A 17,197-nucleotide genomic window follows, 5' to 3' on the forward strand; every position below is an offset into this window, starting at 1 on the left:
GGGTTGGGATGTTAACCACAAATCAGACACAGCTAAAGCAGTTTTGGATGTAAATACTCTCTGTGGGGCTTTTGGCTCTCAGTGCACTAAGAATAATTCAACCTCAAACCAAAGTGTGAAAGAAAAAAAAAACTGGAAGCTGGAAATAATCTTCAATCACTGAGGATTGAAGCGAGGCTCTCGATGTGTGAGACAAATATCAGTTATGAAGGTTTAGAACAACGCAATGGAGCTCAACCAACCATTGGACAAGATACTGGATCCTCTCATACAATGGCTGCGCCTCATAGCTGTAACCATGGAGACGTCATCAGGGGTTATCTCTCGCTGGTTGGATGACCAAGACGTGGTGAAGGGCCATCTTAACTCTGTGTTGACTGGCACCTTTAGTCCTCAGAATAAACTGAAGTATCTCTTCTACGGTGCCTCATTCAGCCAGGCTCATTATTTTATTCTTGATTTATCAATATTTTCATTAATTTAATCAACTTAATCAATTTTTTTTTTAAACATGGATTTTTTAAAAACTTTTATATGAAAATGTGAGAGTCTTAGAGGGATGGTTTTGATGGTTCAGTCCTGACAGGGAAAAATCATGCAAAACAAATCCAGCAATGATATGGAAATACTGAAACAATAACATACACATATAACACATATTCATGCAGGTCCCTTATTGCTGATAAAGTGATGTTTATGTGCACAAGTCAAATAAAAAAGAAAATACTGTGTTTTAGATGAGGTCTGTGTAGATGTACTGTAGAGTGTTTTGTCTTTATTATTTTGAGGCCAATTTATAGCAATTCAATTTTGCATAAATATTAGACTGTGCTCCAATATAGCTGCATAGAAAAAAGCTGCAGTTGTTTAATGTAACAACATGCAGTCCATATGTAGTGTCGGGTATAGCTGTGGCAAATCTGCCAAATATTAATCCACACACAGTAATGAAATCGTGCAGCTGAATGCAAGATGCGGGATCTAAGAAGAGCTTTCTAAATTCATCCTTTGTCTTCTCATCTTTCCCTGCGAATATCTATAAGCTGAGGGTCAAAGGGATGTAACGAGAGGCGCCGAGGAACGTGGAAAGCTTGAAATTCAATCAGTGGGAATGTATGAGGGTGGAATATTAAAGCTTCGTGTTCAAATGTTAGTTTAGGTCACAGGATTGTGCACCTGTTTAAAGAGTTGGGTAAATCTCTTACAGCCACTACAGAGGCCGAATCCAAAACAAAACGAGCCGAACAGAAAGGTGCTACACCTGAAAAGCCTTCACATCAGATATATATTTATACACCAGGCAGTGTTCAGCTTTTATAGGAGATAAACTTTATTCATTTTTCAACATTATTTATTTAATCCTATACATCCTTCACACAGCTCACATTATTATTTTTTTTTTACAAAGAATGTGTGTGTTGTGTGTATCATATTGCAAAGGCTATCCTCCTTCGAGAAAGAACAAGCACAGTAACAAAAGACTGATATATAATATAATTTAGACTCAAAGAATGAGGTAACAATTCACAGTACAAATCCTTCAAGTTTCTGTTTATCTCTTAAGAACTTCAACCTGCAGTAATTTTTTTTTTCATATTCATAAAGGTTTTTGGAAACAGTATGAAAACTAAATAAAAGAAAAAAAACAAAAAAAAACAAAAAGCAAAAATGCGCTTTTACAAATCTTCAGCTCAAGTCCTTAATCCTCTCCCCATGATATTGTAGAAAAAAGAACCCAACAGAACAAAAACACTGAGTTTCCCTTCTAGAAAAAGGTGCGTTTGGTATGAATGTCTCCTGTGCTAAAAGAAGTGGTAGTGGGGGACGGGGTAGGCGGGCACTTTCATGACAGGCAACAGAAGCATTCTCTTGGGCAAACCTAGAGGGGAGACATGAGAAGAGCACAGCTCTGCGTGAGTCCAGGGCAACAAATAACCAAGCGTTTGTAACGCTCACTACACTACACACTACGCTACATGTTCGCCAACAAACAGCCCCTGTGTCAAAACAAACAGGGGTCCCAGAGGAGGGGCGTGAGTGTGAGTGTGTGAGAACAGAACAGGGAAGAGTGCTTGTAGTCATGGTCACAGCCTTCATCAGGGGTTAGAGGTAGAAAGATTCAGAGTTAACAAAAAGCAAACAAACAGGTTAAATTCAGTTTATTACAACTTGGATTTTATTTTAGTCATTTTAGTGTCTTTGCAATTAGTAATAAAAACACTGAACTCATTTAATCAGTTGCTGAGATTTCACATCTGACGACGCTGAAATCACAAGCAGACTGCCAATCAGATAAGATGTAAACAACAAACCAGAAGAAAGTGAAAACTACACTACAGCTACGAGTCAAACTGGTTTTGCTCTCAGTTTGGTTGATCTGTCGTTTTGTTCTTTTGAGCAAAGTTGCCACATCTTCAAATCTCAGCATTTAATTAATGCAACGCTGCTACTTCTGCTGACGAGGATGTACACACTGAAAATGAGTGTCCAAGTTGTAACAAAGAGGAATAATCCTTTTAGAGAGAGGATGGAGCAGAAGTTGCTGTTTCTGCTGCTGTGCTCTGTAGTAAATCAGGCGCTCTGGACGAGCCTCTATGATAAACTCTTCTATGTTCTGTGATTATGGTCTTCTATGTTCTCTGGTGTTTTGTTCTGGTGAGCACAGCAGCTTTTCTCAAATGCATTATTAGTGCTTGCCGACAAGAAGTCCCAAAGCAGCATAAGAAAAAAAAAGCAGGAAACAAGATGAAAGTGTCCAGTCCCAAATATAAAGGAGCAGTTCCTAAAGTTTTTATGTGCACCTTTTCCCTTTCTGATCAGATCCGATGTGGCTGAATCTAAGATCTACAGTAGAACCACTTCAGATACAGACTTTTTGATCATTCTGACTATTAAACATCAGTGACAACCAAAAACTCTTATTTATCCTGCTCTCCATCTGCAGCTCTATATTTAAAGTCAGCAGCATGCAAGATGAAAAATTAGATTTCCTCCTAAAGAGCACTCGCTACATGTGATGTTCAAATGTTTGAGTTACAGTACATGTTGAGAGCCCCACCAGAGGAACCACTATACTTTCTTACAGAATAAAATCAATATGTGAATATAATCCAAGCCTTGGTCTCTATCCTTTCTTTATAAAGATCACCCACCAGCATATATGACGTGTTGATGAGTAATGGGGCAGAGATGGGCAGTGAACAATGATTTATGCTTCATCCACCTCCAGATACAGGAAATTCAATCACCTATTTATCAAAGTCTTTTCATTGGCGAGTCCTGAAGCAAACTACTGAATGGATTTCCTTTTCTTTTTTTTTCCTGAATGTCAAGGCCACTGACAAAATCACCAAAAAATCTGAGTAAGAGGAATGACAGTGAAATGTGCTAGTTAGATGTAAGCAGCGCCTCCTTATTGAATTCAGAGTGTTGCAGTGAGGGTGGCAGTCACAATAACACGGGGGAAGAGTGTGTGAATGCCAAGGGCTGAAATGAAACACCCCACACTAACGCAGCGCTCCAGCTCTCACAAACACGGGGACTGAGGTGCGCTTCATGTACGGAGCTGCTGGGTTCTCCGGGGGGCACTAAACGTCAGGCCGGAGCCTCAGCCCAGTTTCTCCCAGCACATAAGACCCATTCAAACTCCAAGCTGTAGGATGGACAGAGGGGCCTCCCAATGCTACATGTGTACACACACTACACAAGGCTGAGTCTGTTGAGGTCAACATAACTGTGTTTGACAGAGGGATGTATGCAGCGATTTTTGTACCGATACCTGTGTAGAGGTCAAGCACCGGTATAGATTTTAGACTATATGTGTCTTTAAAGAGAAACTATGCAAGATTTCTAATTTAACTGTGCTACATTTGTAACTTGTTATGAGGATGAATGGAGGCTCTCTGCCTTCCACCTAGCGTCTCTTGGCTGAAAACCAACTTTGCAAGATCAGTGCCGCCAAACCGGTGTCCCAGATATTGTCTCAGCGGCACCGCGACACAAACACAATCTCTGGTTTATGACAGATAAGACTACACAAATATACACGTCGTAACATCAAATAACGTTATCCATCACTCCGTGGATTGCTTTCTTGCCGGCTTCGTTAAAAACAAATGCACATGGCCAGGAGAAGGGTTAGCAAAGCAGAGGAAAAGTGACCAGACTTGCATAGTTCCCCTTTAATTCCTGTGTGTGTTTGTGTGTGTGAGTGAGAGGGACAGTGAGTGAGTGCAGTGAGCACTTTCAGCAATAAGGACATGGAAACCCCTAAGCAGCAATAACATGACAGGAGCAGTGCTGCAGTGCTGAAGCTTCCCCGCTGCTCTGTCTTAAATAACAGTTTGGGGGTGGAGGGAGGGGGAGGGGGCAAAGTGAGGAACTCACACTATGTCTTCTGCTAATGTGAACAGAAATGAGAGTGATGGCAGCAAAGACTGTGTACCCGGGTTATTATAAGTCTAGGAAAGATTGTATAATGAGTAAGAGTTCCTGTCTCGACACTTTTCTATTTCAATTCAAGACAGTGTGTGGTGGAAGGGGTTGTAGGATGTGTACAGTAGGTGTGTGTGTGTGTGTGTGTGTGTGTGTGTGTGTGTGTGTGTGTGTAGCATAATAATAATGATCAATTTCTCTGAATTTTTATATAGGCAGCTCTCTACAGAGCATAATGGTCCAACCCTGACGGATGAGGGAGTTAGCAGATTAAGAAACAACTGGTGAGTGCACAATTAGCCAAAGCACAGACAGATTTGCTTAAAGACAATTTAAGCTTTGTTTAATTATGACTGAAATTCAGCGCCAAACCTTAAAACGTGGATTAGTGGGATGAGATTTTAAGAAAGTGATTTTTAAAGAAAAGGGTGGAAGAAATTGGAGCCAAGAACGCGTGGAGAAGACGGTTGGAGGTGGAACATAAAAACTACTGATGGTTAGCAGTTTCAGTAGGAGCGAAGGAGAGAAGCTAGAGGAGGGGAAAGAGAAGTATATAGATGGTAAGAAGGAGGGTGAGATGAGGACGAGTAGACAGGAAGTCTAACTAGAAGCACGTACCGTATGCAGGAGCAGCTGCTGCAGCAGGACTGTAGCCATACGGTGTCCCAAAGCCTGTGGGGACGAGGTTACAGGGTCTGGTTCAGTTGTACACTTGTTTAATTCCAGGCTGCACTTTTTTTTCAACAGTAAGTTTAGATGAGTGTTTTGGCCTAAATTCTAGCAGACAGCTGTGGGCTCAGGGTAATAGACCCGAGTGGAAGCTACACTCCTTCCTAACAAAATCAGCGGCGGTCTGATTGGAGCTATAGGGGTCGTACATTAGCGGACGTTCAGCACAAGCTGGAAATAAATCCCAGAATAATCACCGGGCAGTTTTGCCGCTTGATTCTCTGACAACATTGGTTATCGCCGAGCTCTCATGCAGACATTAGCTACTGTCCTCTGTACTGTAGGCTACTGTAGGCTGCTTCTGAAAGCCTGTGATATTTCCCTTACAACTGCAGGGGAGAACTGATGCTTACTGAGCAAAGGAGCCGCCTAAAGCAGGAGAAAATGTCAGTACTGTAAAGACAACAGTAAAAGAAAATGCCAACTCTGCACAAACCACTATGTAAAATATGAAAAAGGAAGTCTCTTCCTCTTGGACATAGGTTATGTATTATGCCATCATATATCAAGTTTAAGAAGTTGTCAACTTTATTGCTCATATCTAGTGCATTTATATTTTATATTTATATATTTATTGTTACATAAGATAGTAAAAATAGCTCTTACCCATGCAGATAGGAAAATTAATAATACACTTCTTAAGCATTGACATAACAGCTGTCCTCTCATTACCTGGTGTGACGTATCCAGGTGCAGCTGCACTGACGAAGGCTCCTCTTGCGAGCGCTGCTCTTCCTCTTCCTCTGGCTACCTGAGCTGCTACTGCCGAGGCCGCCGCCGCCGCCGCCAGTGCTCCTTTAGTCTGAACACAGACAGACAGACCATATGTGTGAGCATGAGTGTGCATAAAATATCCATAATGAAAAAGTAAAACAGTATTTAGTATTTGCACAGAGAGATACAGCGCACAAAAATAAGGTACAAAAGCACAAACACACTTCTCAAAGACAATGTTCTATTCATTATGGGCTTTGTTGTCCACAGATCTGTTAGTGCACAGGTTCAGTGACGAAATAAAGGGAGAGTGGCGATCTGATAACTGTCAAGTATTGATCTGATTAGACACTTGTTAAACTCAAGTGTTATTGATTACTGTTGGGTGAACAAATTGGACAAATAGTCCCAGAGCTCCACAGAGGTGATACTGATCAGAAAATAGCTTTAAATGCAGTCACTGCAACTGCACAAACCTTTTGGCTCTTAGGAAAGACATAAAGAGAGTGGTTTGATAGTGTGTGTGTGTGTGTGCCGTACTGTACAGTATGTGTGTGCATGAGAGTGTGTGTGGGTTTTCTTACCTGAGGCAATATCTTCTTTTTCTTGTTTGCAGCTGCGTTGGGACCAGAGAAGAGTTTTTCCAGAGCTGCCAGAGCAGCGCTGGCCTTTGCTACCTTTTTGTTGGGGCCTGCCCCACGAAACTTCTGCCCGTCAACCTCCACCTGAAACACACACACACACACATATATATATATATACACACACATCAGAACAGTTTGGAGCCATGCTTATGTTTCCCAGGTTCCTCTTTTTAAATGATTGTTCTTGTCCTTTCTAAAAGTAGTTTCGCTCTTTTTTGTCTCAGCTGTGTGAAAACAAACACTCACAATACCGTTGCCCCAAAACCCATGTGTTAACCAGTCATCAGTAACTCAGAGAGTCTGGCTGAATAGGACAGCTTGTTTAGCGATGCCCTGCTGTCACGAAGGCCTGCTAATCAATCAGCAGAGCGATGGAGCAGCCAGCCGTGTCGGAAAACAACACACCCCACAGAGAGAAGGCTTGCTCCAGGAACCAGGTTGACTGATTGACTCTACCGGTGATCAGACTGTTTTTCTGTGTGTGTGTGTCTCCCCCTGGCCATGCTGCACATAGATGTGTGCTGGTGAAATATGAACATTTTTATTACATCTTTGTGGTTATATTATGTCATGGCTCGACACTCCCGTGCATGTGTACGTATTTTATAATCTCACCCCAGCGTGAGTCTGTGTGTATACGCGGCTCTCACCTCCATAAGAAAACGTTTGTCATGGCTGCCTCCACTCTCAGAGATAAGCTCGTATTTGAGGCCTCGTCTCTTCTCGTTCAGCTCCATGACGGGATTCTTCCCACTCGCTGTCAGTATGGGACCCTGAGTTCGCACCTGCAGGGTGAGAAGGTTATTGAAGTGATGTAATTTAAAAACATCCTCATATCTTTACTATAAAAGCACAAGGTGGAGAGTAAACCAGAGGGATGGAACATGAGGTGCGTGACCAAAAGCATGACTGTGAACAGGGAGAAGAACCGGCTTGGATACCTTTTATCTCCTCAAAGCAAAGCGGCTGTTACATTTCAATCACTTCAAAAGGTTTTTTTAGACTTCCACTCAGAAAAAAAGCATTGAAAATGGCATCATGTTATCAGCATGTTTAAAAAAAATAAAAACCCACCTCCAGTGTGTTGGAACTGTCCGAGGAGTGTGTTGGGTTATTGCTAGTGTGTGAGGACGTCTCACTCTTCCCCTCGCCGTCTGACTTCTCGTCTGAACTCATGGGGTCCAGGTCTGAGTCGAAACCCGTCGGGTAGCCCATCGCCTGGAGAACCTAGAGAGGGATGATGATGACAAAGTCAAAAAGGAGCCATGAAGATGCAACACAGCAGGAAAGAAACAGAAGACAACAAGTTCAAGTCCAAATTAAAAGATAACTATTTCGACCTAAAATGTCAATAGTGCAGCAGTTTTTCTGCACTTTCCATGTATTTGATGAGCAGATAATGGCACGACAACTACGACGGCAGAGCATCCAGAGTTGCCCTTTCCACAGTGTACCAAGTTAGACTAGCTCTTTAAATGGAAATTAAAATGTCAAACATGTCATACCGCTGTGTTGATGATACTAATTTAACAAAAAATCTCTCCTAAGAGCATCACTACCGGAGGACGCCGAACTTACATGACATGACAGGGTTTAATTTGACTCAGACGATGTGTTATAATAAAGCAATTACAAAACGCCGGCTGTACAGAGTCACACAGGTCCTGGACAGCACTCAGAGCAGCAGAGTGATTCTTTATGAAGGCAGGAGAGGAAGAGAAGAATGACACATTTTTGACCCAAATAGGCGATTGTGTTACAGCTGCTGAACCAGACACTACAACGAGAAAGCATGTGTATGTGAGATAGAGAGAGAGAGAGAGACAGAGAGAGAGAGAGTACAGTAGATGGAGAGGGAGCGAGGGAAAGAACGTGAGATCAAAAGGTGAGTATATGAGGAAGAGAAAGTGAGAGAGAAGGAGAATGGAAAAGGGGGAGAGATGGGGAGAAAGAGCCTTTTATGGGAATGGAGCGGATAGCGGATTATCCCAGCTCTGTGCTCTGGAGAGCCTCTTTGTTCACAACCACTTTGGGATTACAAGGATTTGCCCACCTCGATCCTTCCTCTCTCACACACACAAACACACACACACACACACACACACACACACACACACACACACACACACACACACACACACACACACACACACACACACACACACACACACACACACACACACACACACACACACACACACACACACATTCACGCACAAACACACACACCAACAGACATATGCAGACAAAAACATATCTATAGAGACACACAGGTCTGGCTGCAGCTGGAGGAGCTTAGAGAGTTATTCAGGTAGGCAAGAAATAATAATATCTTTTTTATTAGAGGCTCTTTTTTGATTTCTGTTCTGCACGTAAGTCAAGACGGGCAGAAGAGGAATCAAATCACACATAATTCTCGTGTCCGTTGCACATGCATTGCACATCGTCCACTTTGCTGCTTTTCCTTCTTTCCTACCTTGACGGCGACGTGCAGCTTGGCCGTCTTCTTGGAGGATCCGGATGCTTCGTAAACGGTCCCATCCAGATCCACGGACATGGTGAAGACTGGGGCGTGAACCGGGCCCGACTGGGACAGCAGACGATACTGCAGCCCTGGTCGGATCTGGTTCAGTCGCATCAAAGCATTCATTGGCTGGTTGGAGTCTATGGCTTTACTGTCCAAGACTAACACAAGAACAAGAAGGGAGAAAGTGTGGTTACAGTTCAGATTAGAGTGGACGTCATGCAGCTTTGTAGGGGTGTGTATCAATTACCCAGCTGGAGTTGGACAGATTTGTCCATTGGAGAGATGTTGTATGTAATAAATCATATTTTGTAACACTTTTCAAATCTCTGGCTTGTTGTTTTCATGATGAATAAAGGCGCTCCTCTATTTTCTTTCTCTTTCAATCATAGTCCTCCCGTTTGTCAATATCTAAAAATGCCTTTCTGCCTCCATTAGTTGTGGTTCATCTTCTCCTTGTACGAAGAAAGAGCTGGGGATGGTTGGGTGGCCTACTAAAACGCCAGCAATCAATACTATTGATCTGCCTCCAAGGGATTGAAGTAAGGGTGGAAGGTAGAGAAGCAGACAGGGAGAGAGATACAAAAAATATAGACAATGGGAAGAGAGGCAGCTTATAGGATAGTATGTATTCTTATCCCTAGTCTCTTTCCAGCTTTGAAACAGATTGGTTATAATGGTCAGTGACTGAAAAAGCACAGAAAAAAAAGGTTGGATAATCACAATCCGTCATTGCTCAAATCTGTCCTTCCTTCTCGTACCTTTCCGCAGATTCCTCTTCATCTTCTTAATGAGGTCCTTGTCATCCATCGCTCCATCCTCGTATGGCCTCTTCAGACCTAAACCTTAGAGCGAGAGGCAAAGAGGAGGAGCTGCAGAGTTACTTATCAATCACAGACTACGAGAAATGTTTATACGAACACAGAAAGGCGCTCGTGTGTGACGGGAAGACAAGGAGGCAAATTCGCAGGAAGCAAACAATAGATGAGCGCGAGCATAAAGATGGATAAATTCACAGATAAGATAAACAGAGCGGAGAGGCAAAGCAGCAAACACTCAAACAATGAGGAAGACATACAGTATAAGCTCTTTTCTGATATGCATCTGAACCTTTAAATGCTCTGGCAATTTTCCACGTCAGCACCATGAGGTTTTTTTTCTATGAAAGCCACTTTAGAAAGAACTTTAGTTCCAATTCAAAATGTTACAAGGGTTGGGAGACTTTTTCAGAAGTGTAGACATTCTTCCATAAAGTCCGTACAAGCTAATGACATTTCTCCAAGGCTACCATGTCAAATATTAAACAACTTTCTCATCTTTAAAGGGTTTTTTTTTATCTTAATTTGTCAGTCTCAGACAGTGCTGCCAGTGGTCATGTAGAAAAGCAACTTCACAGGTCCAGAAAGGTATATTATGTGTCAAAAGATTTCACAAGCCCTCGCCTGACACCGACACTGTAAATGAACCGATGGATGTTCCAGTGTCAAAGTGAGAAAGGAGCAGACAGAGGAGCAGGGAGAGAAAGAAGGATAGATTCACACAACCTGATGGCCTGAAGAGGCAGATACACAGACACAGACAAACACAGAATGAAAAATAGATAAGTGGCAGATGAGTCACAGGAGATGCGCGCAGCTAAAGATGAAGGGGAGAGGGCTGAGCAGGCAGGCAGGTGAACAGGTACACACCTTCTTTATCAGACCAAGGGTATTTCTGTGAGGGTTTATTTGAAGGGAGAGGCTCCATCTCCAACACCTTGTAGATCTGCCCGAATGCCATGAGTCTGAGGGCATGCTGGTGGAAAAACAGTAACATGACACCAAATTATAAAAGGAGGAGTTAAAATTGATGCAGCAGCAGCTGAGATATGCTGCTCTTTAGTTATGGGTCAGAGGATCCTACATTTCCCACAATGCTAATTGTTTTTCATCAGGCCTTTCCTGCTTTTCAAATCTTTTAAATTCCACATTCCCAGTTGGCAACATAAACTTTCTTTTAAAAAGTCTCAACTTTTCTCAAACTTTGGAAACCTCCAAAGACACAGAATACATTATATCATTATTTTATAACTTGACATCTAAAATCTGTGGAGTGACCTTTAGATATACACGATCTATTCTGAAACATTTAACTCAATATAAAATTCCATCCATACTGTAATTATGTTATGTGAATTTTCTGCAGAAAACACACATATTATGTATATTTGAGATATGCAGTCACATATTCTGTACTGCAGCCTTGTTCTGTTTTATAAAATCAGTTTTGCAGGGATGTGCATCTTTGTTTGTACATTGTGTTGTGGAGGTTTTGTTAAAATCAAATTGAGACTGCTGTGCTCGTGCAGGAAATAATACGACCTTGTAAATTGCGGTTGAAAAGAAGCTGAGAAAGGCATCGTTAAGATAGAATATTCAACTTCAAAAAAGTTGGGAGGCCTTGTTCTAACAAAGAAGCACATGGGGAAACTAGAAATGAATTGGTAAATGAACATCACATCTTGTGCATTAATGAAAGTCTACACAGCTGAAAACCGAGTTAAAAAACTGTTCCCAAAGAAATCCAAAGGGACCCTGCTTTCTAATGTAAATATCAATAACATCAGCAAATATACTGACCAGTATGTCCCGGCATTAATTTATCATTCTCCAGCTCCTGTACACATTCTGAATCTATACAAACAATCAGAAAGATAACCAGAATGGCTCACAGGGGCTTTGCTAATATAAATCCATTAGGGAGGTGGAGTGTCTCAGATATTCATGAGGCTCGGTGTAGCTCATTGACACAACAGCTCCCTCTCTCCTATCTGCGCTTGTATCTGCTACAATTATCCCCATTGACATTCCAGCCTCGTCCGGGCTGCCTTCAAAGGAAATGGACGGCAGGATTCACTAAGCCATGCGGCTCAGAGGCTGCCCTGCTCAGTCGAGTGTGTGTGTGAAGGAGGACGTGACAGCGCGAGTGCGTGCACACAAATACTGTCCTCGGGGGTGTCAGAGATGGATTTATGGCTCGCAGTGGCAATAGTTTCCCACACCAATCATTAAAATGCGGCACCACACGGCTTCTTCTGGAAGACGCACACGCTCGCACAAGTTCGTGTGTGTTTGTGTGTGCAGATTGTGCGGTTTGGGGGATGATAGGGTCTTTCTGTCTGGTGACTGGTGTGTTGCTTACTGATTCCTGCACACTGACAGCTCAGGGCAAGAACAGCTGGGTGATAACAACACTGTCTTCAAACTGCTGTGTGTGTGTGTGTGTGTGTGTGTGTGTGTGTGTGTGTATACCTGTGCACTGTAGGTAATGTCCTCAGCCTGCTGGTCGGTCATGTTGGCTAGTGTGTTTGTTGGCTCTTTCTCACATGGGTCGTGTAAACCTGGACCACCTGGGGGAGGTGACAGAAGACGCCACACACACACATAAACACACACAGTCAGTTGGTGTGACTCTCTGCTGCTCGGCAACATCTAATTAGGCTTCACTGTCACATGACATAAGTGACAGTGGGAATCTTGACTATTAAAATCGGCAGCAGCAGCAATGGGTATATCCAACGGATCAAACTAGCAGTGTGCTTTTCAAACCAGCCACTCAAACCTTTTACTTTTAATTGTGCCACATTTGTCTTAAATTTGAATATGGCAGGTGAATAAATGTTCCCCTGCCACCGAGACACACATTTCCTTCCTGTGAATAAAACCCGAGCTGTTTCTATTGTTGAATTTGTATTCAAACATTCATGGACACCGCTCTGTTCTCTTTTTAAATATTATAAAAATCTACTGTCAGTCCTCTCTGAACTGGAACCTTAATAAACCTTAGTCTGGAAGGACAAAATCTGCTTTTAGAGATAGACTAAATTTGAAAAATCCAACAAAATAAAAGTCTCAAACATAGTTTTGAATAATTATTTTTTCCAAGAATGTAGACAATTTCATAAAGCAGTCGTTCGGCTGCTCATATTCAAGATGCTTCTTTAATGATGATATTCCTCAGACAGCTGTGCTCTGCTGGCTCATTTACAATGTCTTGACCTCTCAAACAGAAACAGCTCAAAAATGTGGTAAGCGGCGCTTTGACGCATCTCCTCGTCTACCAGAATCGAGCGTTTCCCAGCTCTGATGATCAGTAATGCCAAGAATTTGCATGATCATTTGCATCGGTCTCAGATCTTTCCAGTTGAATGTTTTAGCAGCCGTTGTGCTGGCTACGTACCTGGTAGCAGTATGCCTGAGGCCAGACACTCCATGACTCGACGCAGGGCTTCTCCTGCCCCAAGAGGTCTGTTGCAGGTGGCAATTGCCTTCTCACAGATCAGCTCTAAGGGCTACAGGGCCACACACACACACACAAAGATACAGCACTGATGAACATGCTACAGTAAAGGTCAGGTGCTGTGCCAATAGAAGGTAACATCTCTTTAACACTGAATCTATTGTAGGTGAAATTAAACTTTAGAGAAATTAAACTTGTGTAAGTACTGTATGGATACTGCACTCAGCATAACTCCCTAGACAGTTAATTAATTTATAGATGAGAATACAGTGCATAATTCTTTTCAGTAAACATTCTGTATGATCCTTTATTTAAAGGTGGGAGAAGAATTAATTTCAAAGGAGACTGAAAACTTTTCTCTCTCTTCCATTTCAACGCTCAATCACAGGCAAAGACTCACCCATCCTTTGAGAGGTTCCCACACCGAGTGTCTATTGCACATGTCTCTAAGTATCCTGAGGACAATAACGCAGGACTTGAGCCCGTTCACTCGAGCCTGAGACGGAGACGGAGGGAGGCGAGAAAGGAAGAAAGAAGAAAGAAGGAGGAAGAAGGGGGACAAAATGACGGAAAGAGAAGCGGAAAGAAACAAATTGAGCGTAGGGGGAGTGGTATTTGTGCACAACACATGCACTCATACACATACAGTACAGATAACAGCCTGCTTTACACCACAAAGCCACAGCCATAATGAAGTGATTGTATCTGTCTGAAACTCTGCCTGAGCTCCCCACAGAGAAGAATATTCTGAATCATGTTTAAGGTGCTAAACATTTTTTTTTGTCATCATCTCGCCTCTAGTTTTAGAACCTACAGTAAAATCTAAACTTGCACTTCTTTTTTTTCTTTTTCTTTTTGGTAAGGTAAGTGAGTTGGGAGACAGATGGGGAAGGGTATGGGAAGGGAATAAAAGGGAAGGGACAAACTGTACAGATCAGGCAGGTTCACATAATAGCCAAAAAAGAAAAACAAGTATCAACCATTGCTTTTGTAGCCTTACGATACATTTTTTCAAATTCTTCCTTGTTCTATTTCATACACAGTTGTAAACAGAGAGAGAAGTATCAAAGTAATGTTGTACGTGATGTTTAATATTTGTCAGCTTTTGCTGATGATGTTGTAAAATAACATCCAACAAATTAAATCTGGGATAACATCAAAACACATCAGTATCAATCACAGAATTTGTAATAATTCAAACATATAAATAGTTAAAATCTGCTTGCATCTTTTTTTTAAATTAGTCTTTACTGAGTGGGCATAACAAGCAGCACACTATCAGCCCACAGTGAGTGTATTCCCCTTTGAGTGAATCGTCAGGCTACAATAAGCATAGGGCAGGAAGACAGGAAGTGAGTGGGTGCCGACCTGGAACCACTTGGCGTGTCGCAGCGCTGCCAGGGCCAACAGACATCTGTGTCTATCCAGCACCTCCCCCTCCTCCTCCTCCTCCTCCTCAGCCTCCACTCTGTGCGCAGCAGCACCCAACACTGCCACAAAACAATAACAACCCAATATAGAGAATGTGAAACACACACACGTCATGTCTGAGTGTGTGTGTTTTGAAATTGGTTTGCGCGCGTGAATGTGTGCAAACACACGTTGAGACGCACGCGTTGTGTGTGTGAATGCACACATACACGCGCACATGCATGGATATATTTTTGGTACATACAAGGCGCTTTTCATGCCATAAAGTTGTTCCTCTCCTCGTAGAAAGGGCTCACTCTCCACAGTTCACAGATCTGTGACAGAAGCTCCTGAACGTCTCATCTTTCTTTTAAAAACCGTGTGTCATTTTCAACACTGTGTCGAGTGCATCCTCACCACATGCGGGCGTTAAGACAGGATGCACCGCTGCTATACCGCACGCGAACGTGTTGAAAGGTACACACGCTACTCAGCGACGATTGAGTCATTTCCATTTGTCGCTCACAAATCAGTGAAAGGGAGAGAAACTAGGGGTCACAAGAGAAGAGACAACTTTGTGGGATGTAAAGCCCCCCCCTCCCTTCCCCCTCCCCCCCACAGACATACAACAAACAAATACCTAAGGAGTGTTTGATTTACAGCGTGTGGGCACCGATAAGACGTATCCAGTCTTCTCACTGTGCCCAGTGAGGTAAATCAATCTCGCCTTCATGTATTTGAAGAGGATTTTTATTTATTTTGATCCAGTCTGCACCAGGCAGGAGTCAAAATAGGAGTTTGTTTTTTCTTGAGGTGCATTTGATTTCACAGGCTTATAAAAAAAATGGTGCAGAAAAAAGCAATTCAACATCCTGTCTGGGCAAACGCAGCATCAAGCGCTCCTAAAGTGGTGGAACTTGGAAAAAAAAAAAAAAAATCTAAGATAGTTTGACCCAGTCTGAGACAAACACAACACAGGAGGGATCAAGGCAGGGTTTAGTCAGAGCATTGTGGTTGGTAAAAGAGGAGCATTCCTATACTTTTATATGTAAGCATTTGATTCATGTCGCCCCACACACCAGGCTGCTTGAGTTACTACTCTCTTGTCTTTTTTTTTACTACTGTGAGAATCAGCACAAAGCCTTCAGTATGATATGCAAGGCGAGCTGAATCAGACAAAGCTGTGTATGAATGAGTTGCAGTTACATGGGGTTTTGAAAGAGGGTTTATTATGTGTAGGGGCCCCCACTGGAGGTGACATAAAACATACACTAAAGAGCCCTTTGGGTCTCAGTGGACACACCAACTAGGTAAATATTTTCCTCATCACTTTCCTGTTAAGACAAAATCCTTCCCTCAAGAGGTATTAAGTTGAAATGTCAAATGTATCTGCTGCAGAGCAACACCAGAACATCTATCTCACATTATCCCTGAACTCATCTGGCCATTATTGCAGCGTCGCTCTCCCTCTGACTAGCGCATATAGTGGTGTGTACGTGTGTGTCTGTGTGATGTATAATGGTGTATCTCAAGGTCTGTCAGTGTGGTCCCAGCTGCATGTGGGACCACTCCGCAGCTAGTGGATCATTATAGTCTTTCTCCTCTCGCTTGTCCTCCCACTGTTCTCTCCAACACTGTGCAGGCTGCTCCCTCACTCACTGCTCTTCTTTTATCATTATCTCCTTCTGTGTGACGCCGTCTTCTCTCTCAGTCTCATTAAAAAAAATGAAAAAGAGAGAGAAAAAAAACTCTGCTATCATGTCTCCTCTAATAATTTACTGTCACAGCACCCTCCCTCCCTCTGCGACCACAAAAAACTACGAGCAGAGCGGTTTAATGCAACTTTTATTCTAAAAAAAAAAGTCATCCTGTGTAAAAACGCCAATTCAAATGGTGACTGATGAGCAAGCACTATTCTAAATCAATACATAGATTACCTGGATTCAAATCAGAGGGCATGATCGATCCGTTTAATAGTCAAAGCTTACTGCAACATTTTTGCACACATGGGGATCCTTGTGAAAAAACTGACTGCTTTCCTGCTCATTAAGTGTGAATCCTGTTGTGCATGACTTGTTATTCTTTCAGATATGCTTTAACCCTCTAATATGTTGTTAATCACCAGGCAGGAGCAGTTCTAATCTTTAAAATAAGAGGTGCTTGACACTCGACAACACCGTTGGTATTTGCGCCTGTCAGTGCATGTGTTAATGCGTTGCGAGTTTCAGACCCTGCCGATGAGATAAACTGCACCCCTATCCCTCTAACCCCCATTGGGGCTTGATGAAATCTCAGCATTTAGACGTCTAGTGTGACGGGTGTCTCTATCGGTCGGGTACAAAATATGGCTGCGCGTGCTCTCAATTCTCTTCCCTGTGGCTGAGTGGATGTGTGTGCGTGTCTGTGTGCTTTTCTTGCGCTGCGAGGAGAGAAAATAGGATCAGTCTTCTCCATCTTGCAGTGG

General features: G+C 42.6%; 1 protein-coding gene across 3 annotated transcripts in view; it reads right to left on the reverse strand.

Moving 5' to 3' along the window:
* The window catches only part of strbp (spermatid perinuclear RNA binding protein), an 80,844-nt gene that overhangs the window by 981 nt on the left and 62,666 nt on the right, over positions 1–17,197 (reverse strand). For 2 of the 3 annotated variants that reach the window (XM_085793751.1, XM_085793752.1), the window contains 12 exons: positions 14,692–14,813; positions 13,724–13,819; positions 13,264–13,375; positions 12,336–12,433; positions 10,734–10,839; positions 9,807–9,890; positions 8,998–9,206; positions 7,596–7,748; positions 7,172–7,306; positions 6,462–6,602; positions 5,836–5,965; positions 5,053–5,106 (listed from right to left, as the gene is read on the reverse strand). In XM_085793751.1, the coding sequence (XP_085649877.1) occupies positions 5,053–5,106; positions 5,836–5,965; positions 6,462–6,602; positions 7,172–7,306; positions 7,596–7,748; positions 8,998–9,206; positions 9,807–9,890; positions 10,734–10,839; positions 12,336–12,433; positions 13,264–13,375; positions 13,724–13,819; positions 14,692–14,813 (1,440 nt within the window). Of the gene's footprint in view, positions 1–1,306; positions 1,880–5,052; positions 5,107–5,835; positions 5,966–6,461; positions 6,603–7,171; positions 7,307–7,595; positions 7,749–8,997; positions 9,207–9,806; positions 9,891–10,733; positions 10,840–12,335; positions 12,434–13,263; positions 13,376–13,723; positions 13,820–14,691; positions 14,814–17,197 lie in introns of those variants that run through there. The other variant, XM_085793753.1, reaches the window with a different exon arrangement.

The sequence above is a fragment of the Trachurus japonicus genome, chromosome 12 (genome assembly GCF_045865225.1).
Source record: "Trachurus japonicus isolate A0001 chromosome 12, Traja_1.0".
Lineage (NCBI taxonomy): Eukaryota > Metazoa > Chordata > Actinopteri > Carangiformes > Carangidae > Trachurus > Trachurus japonicus.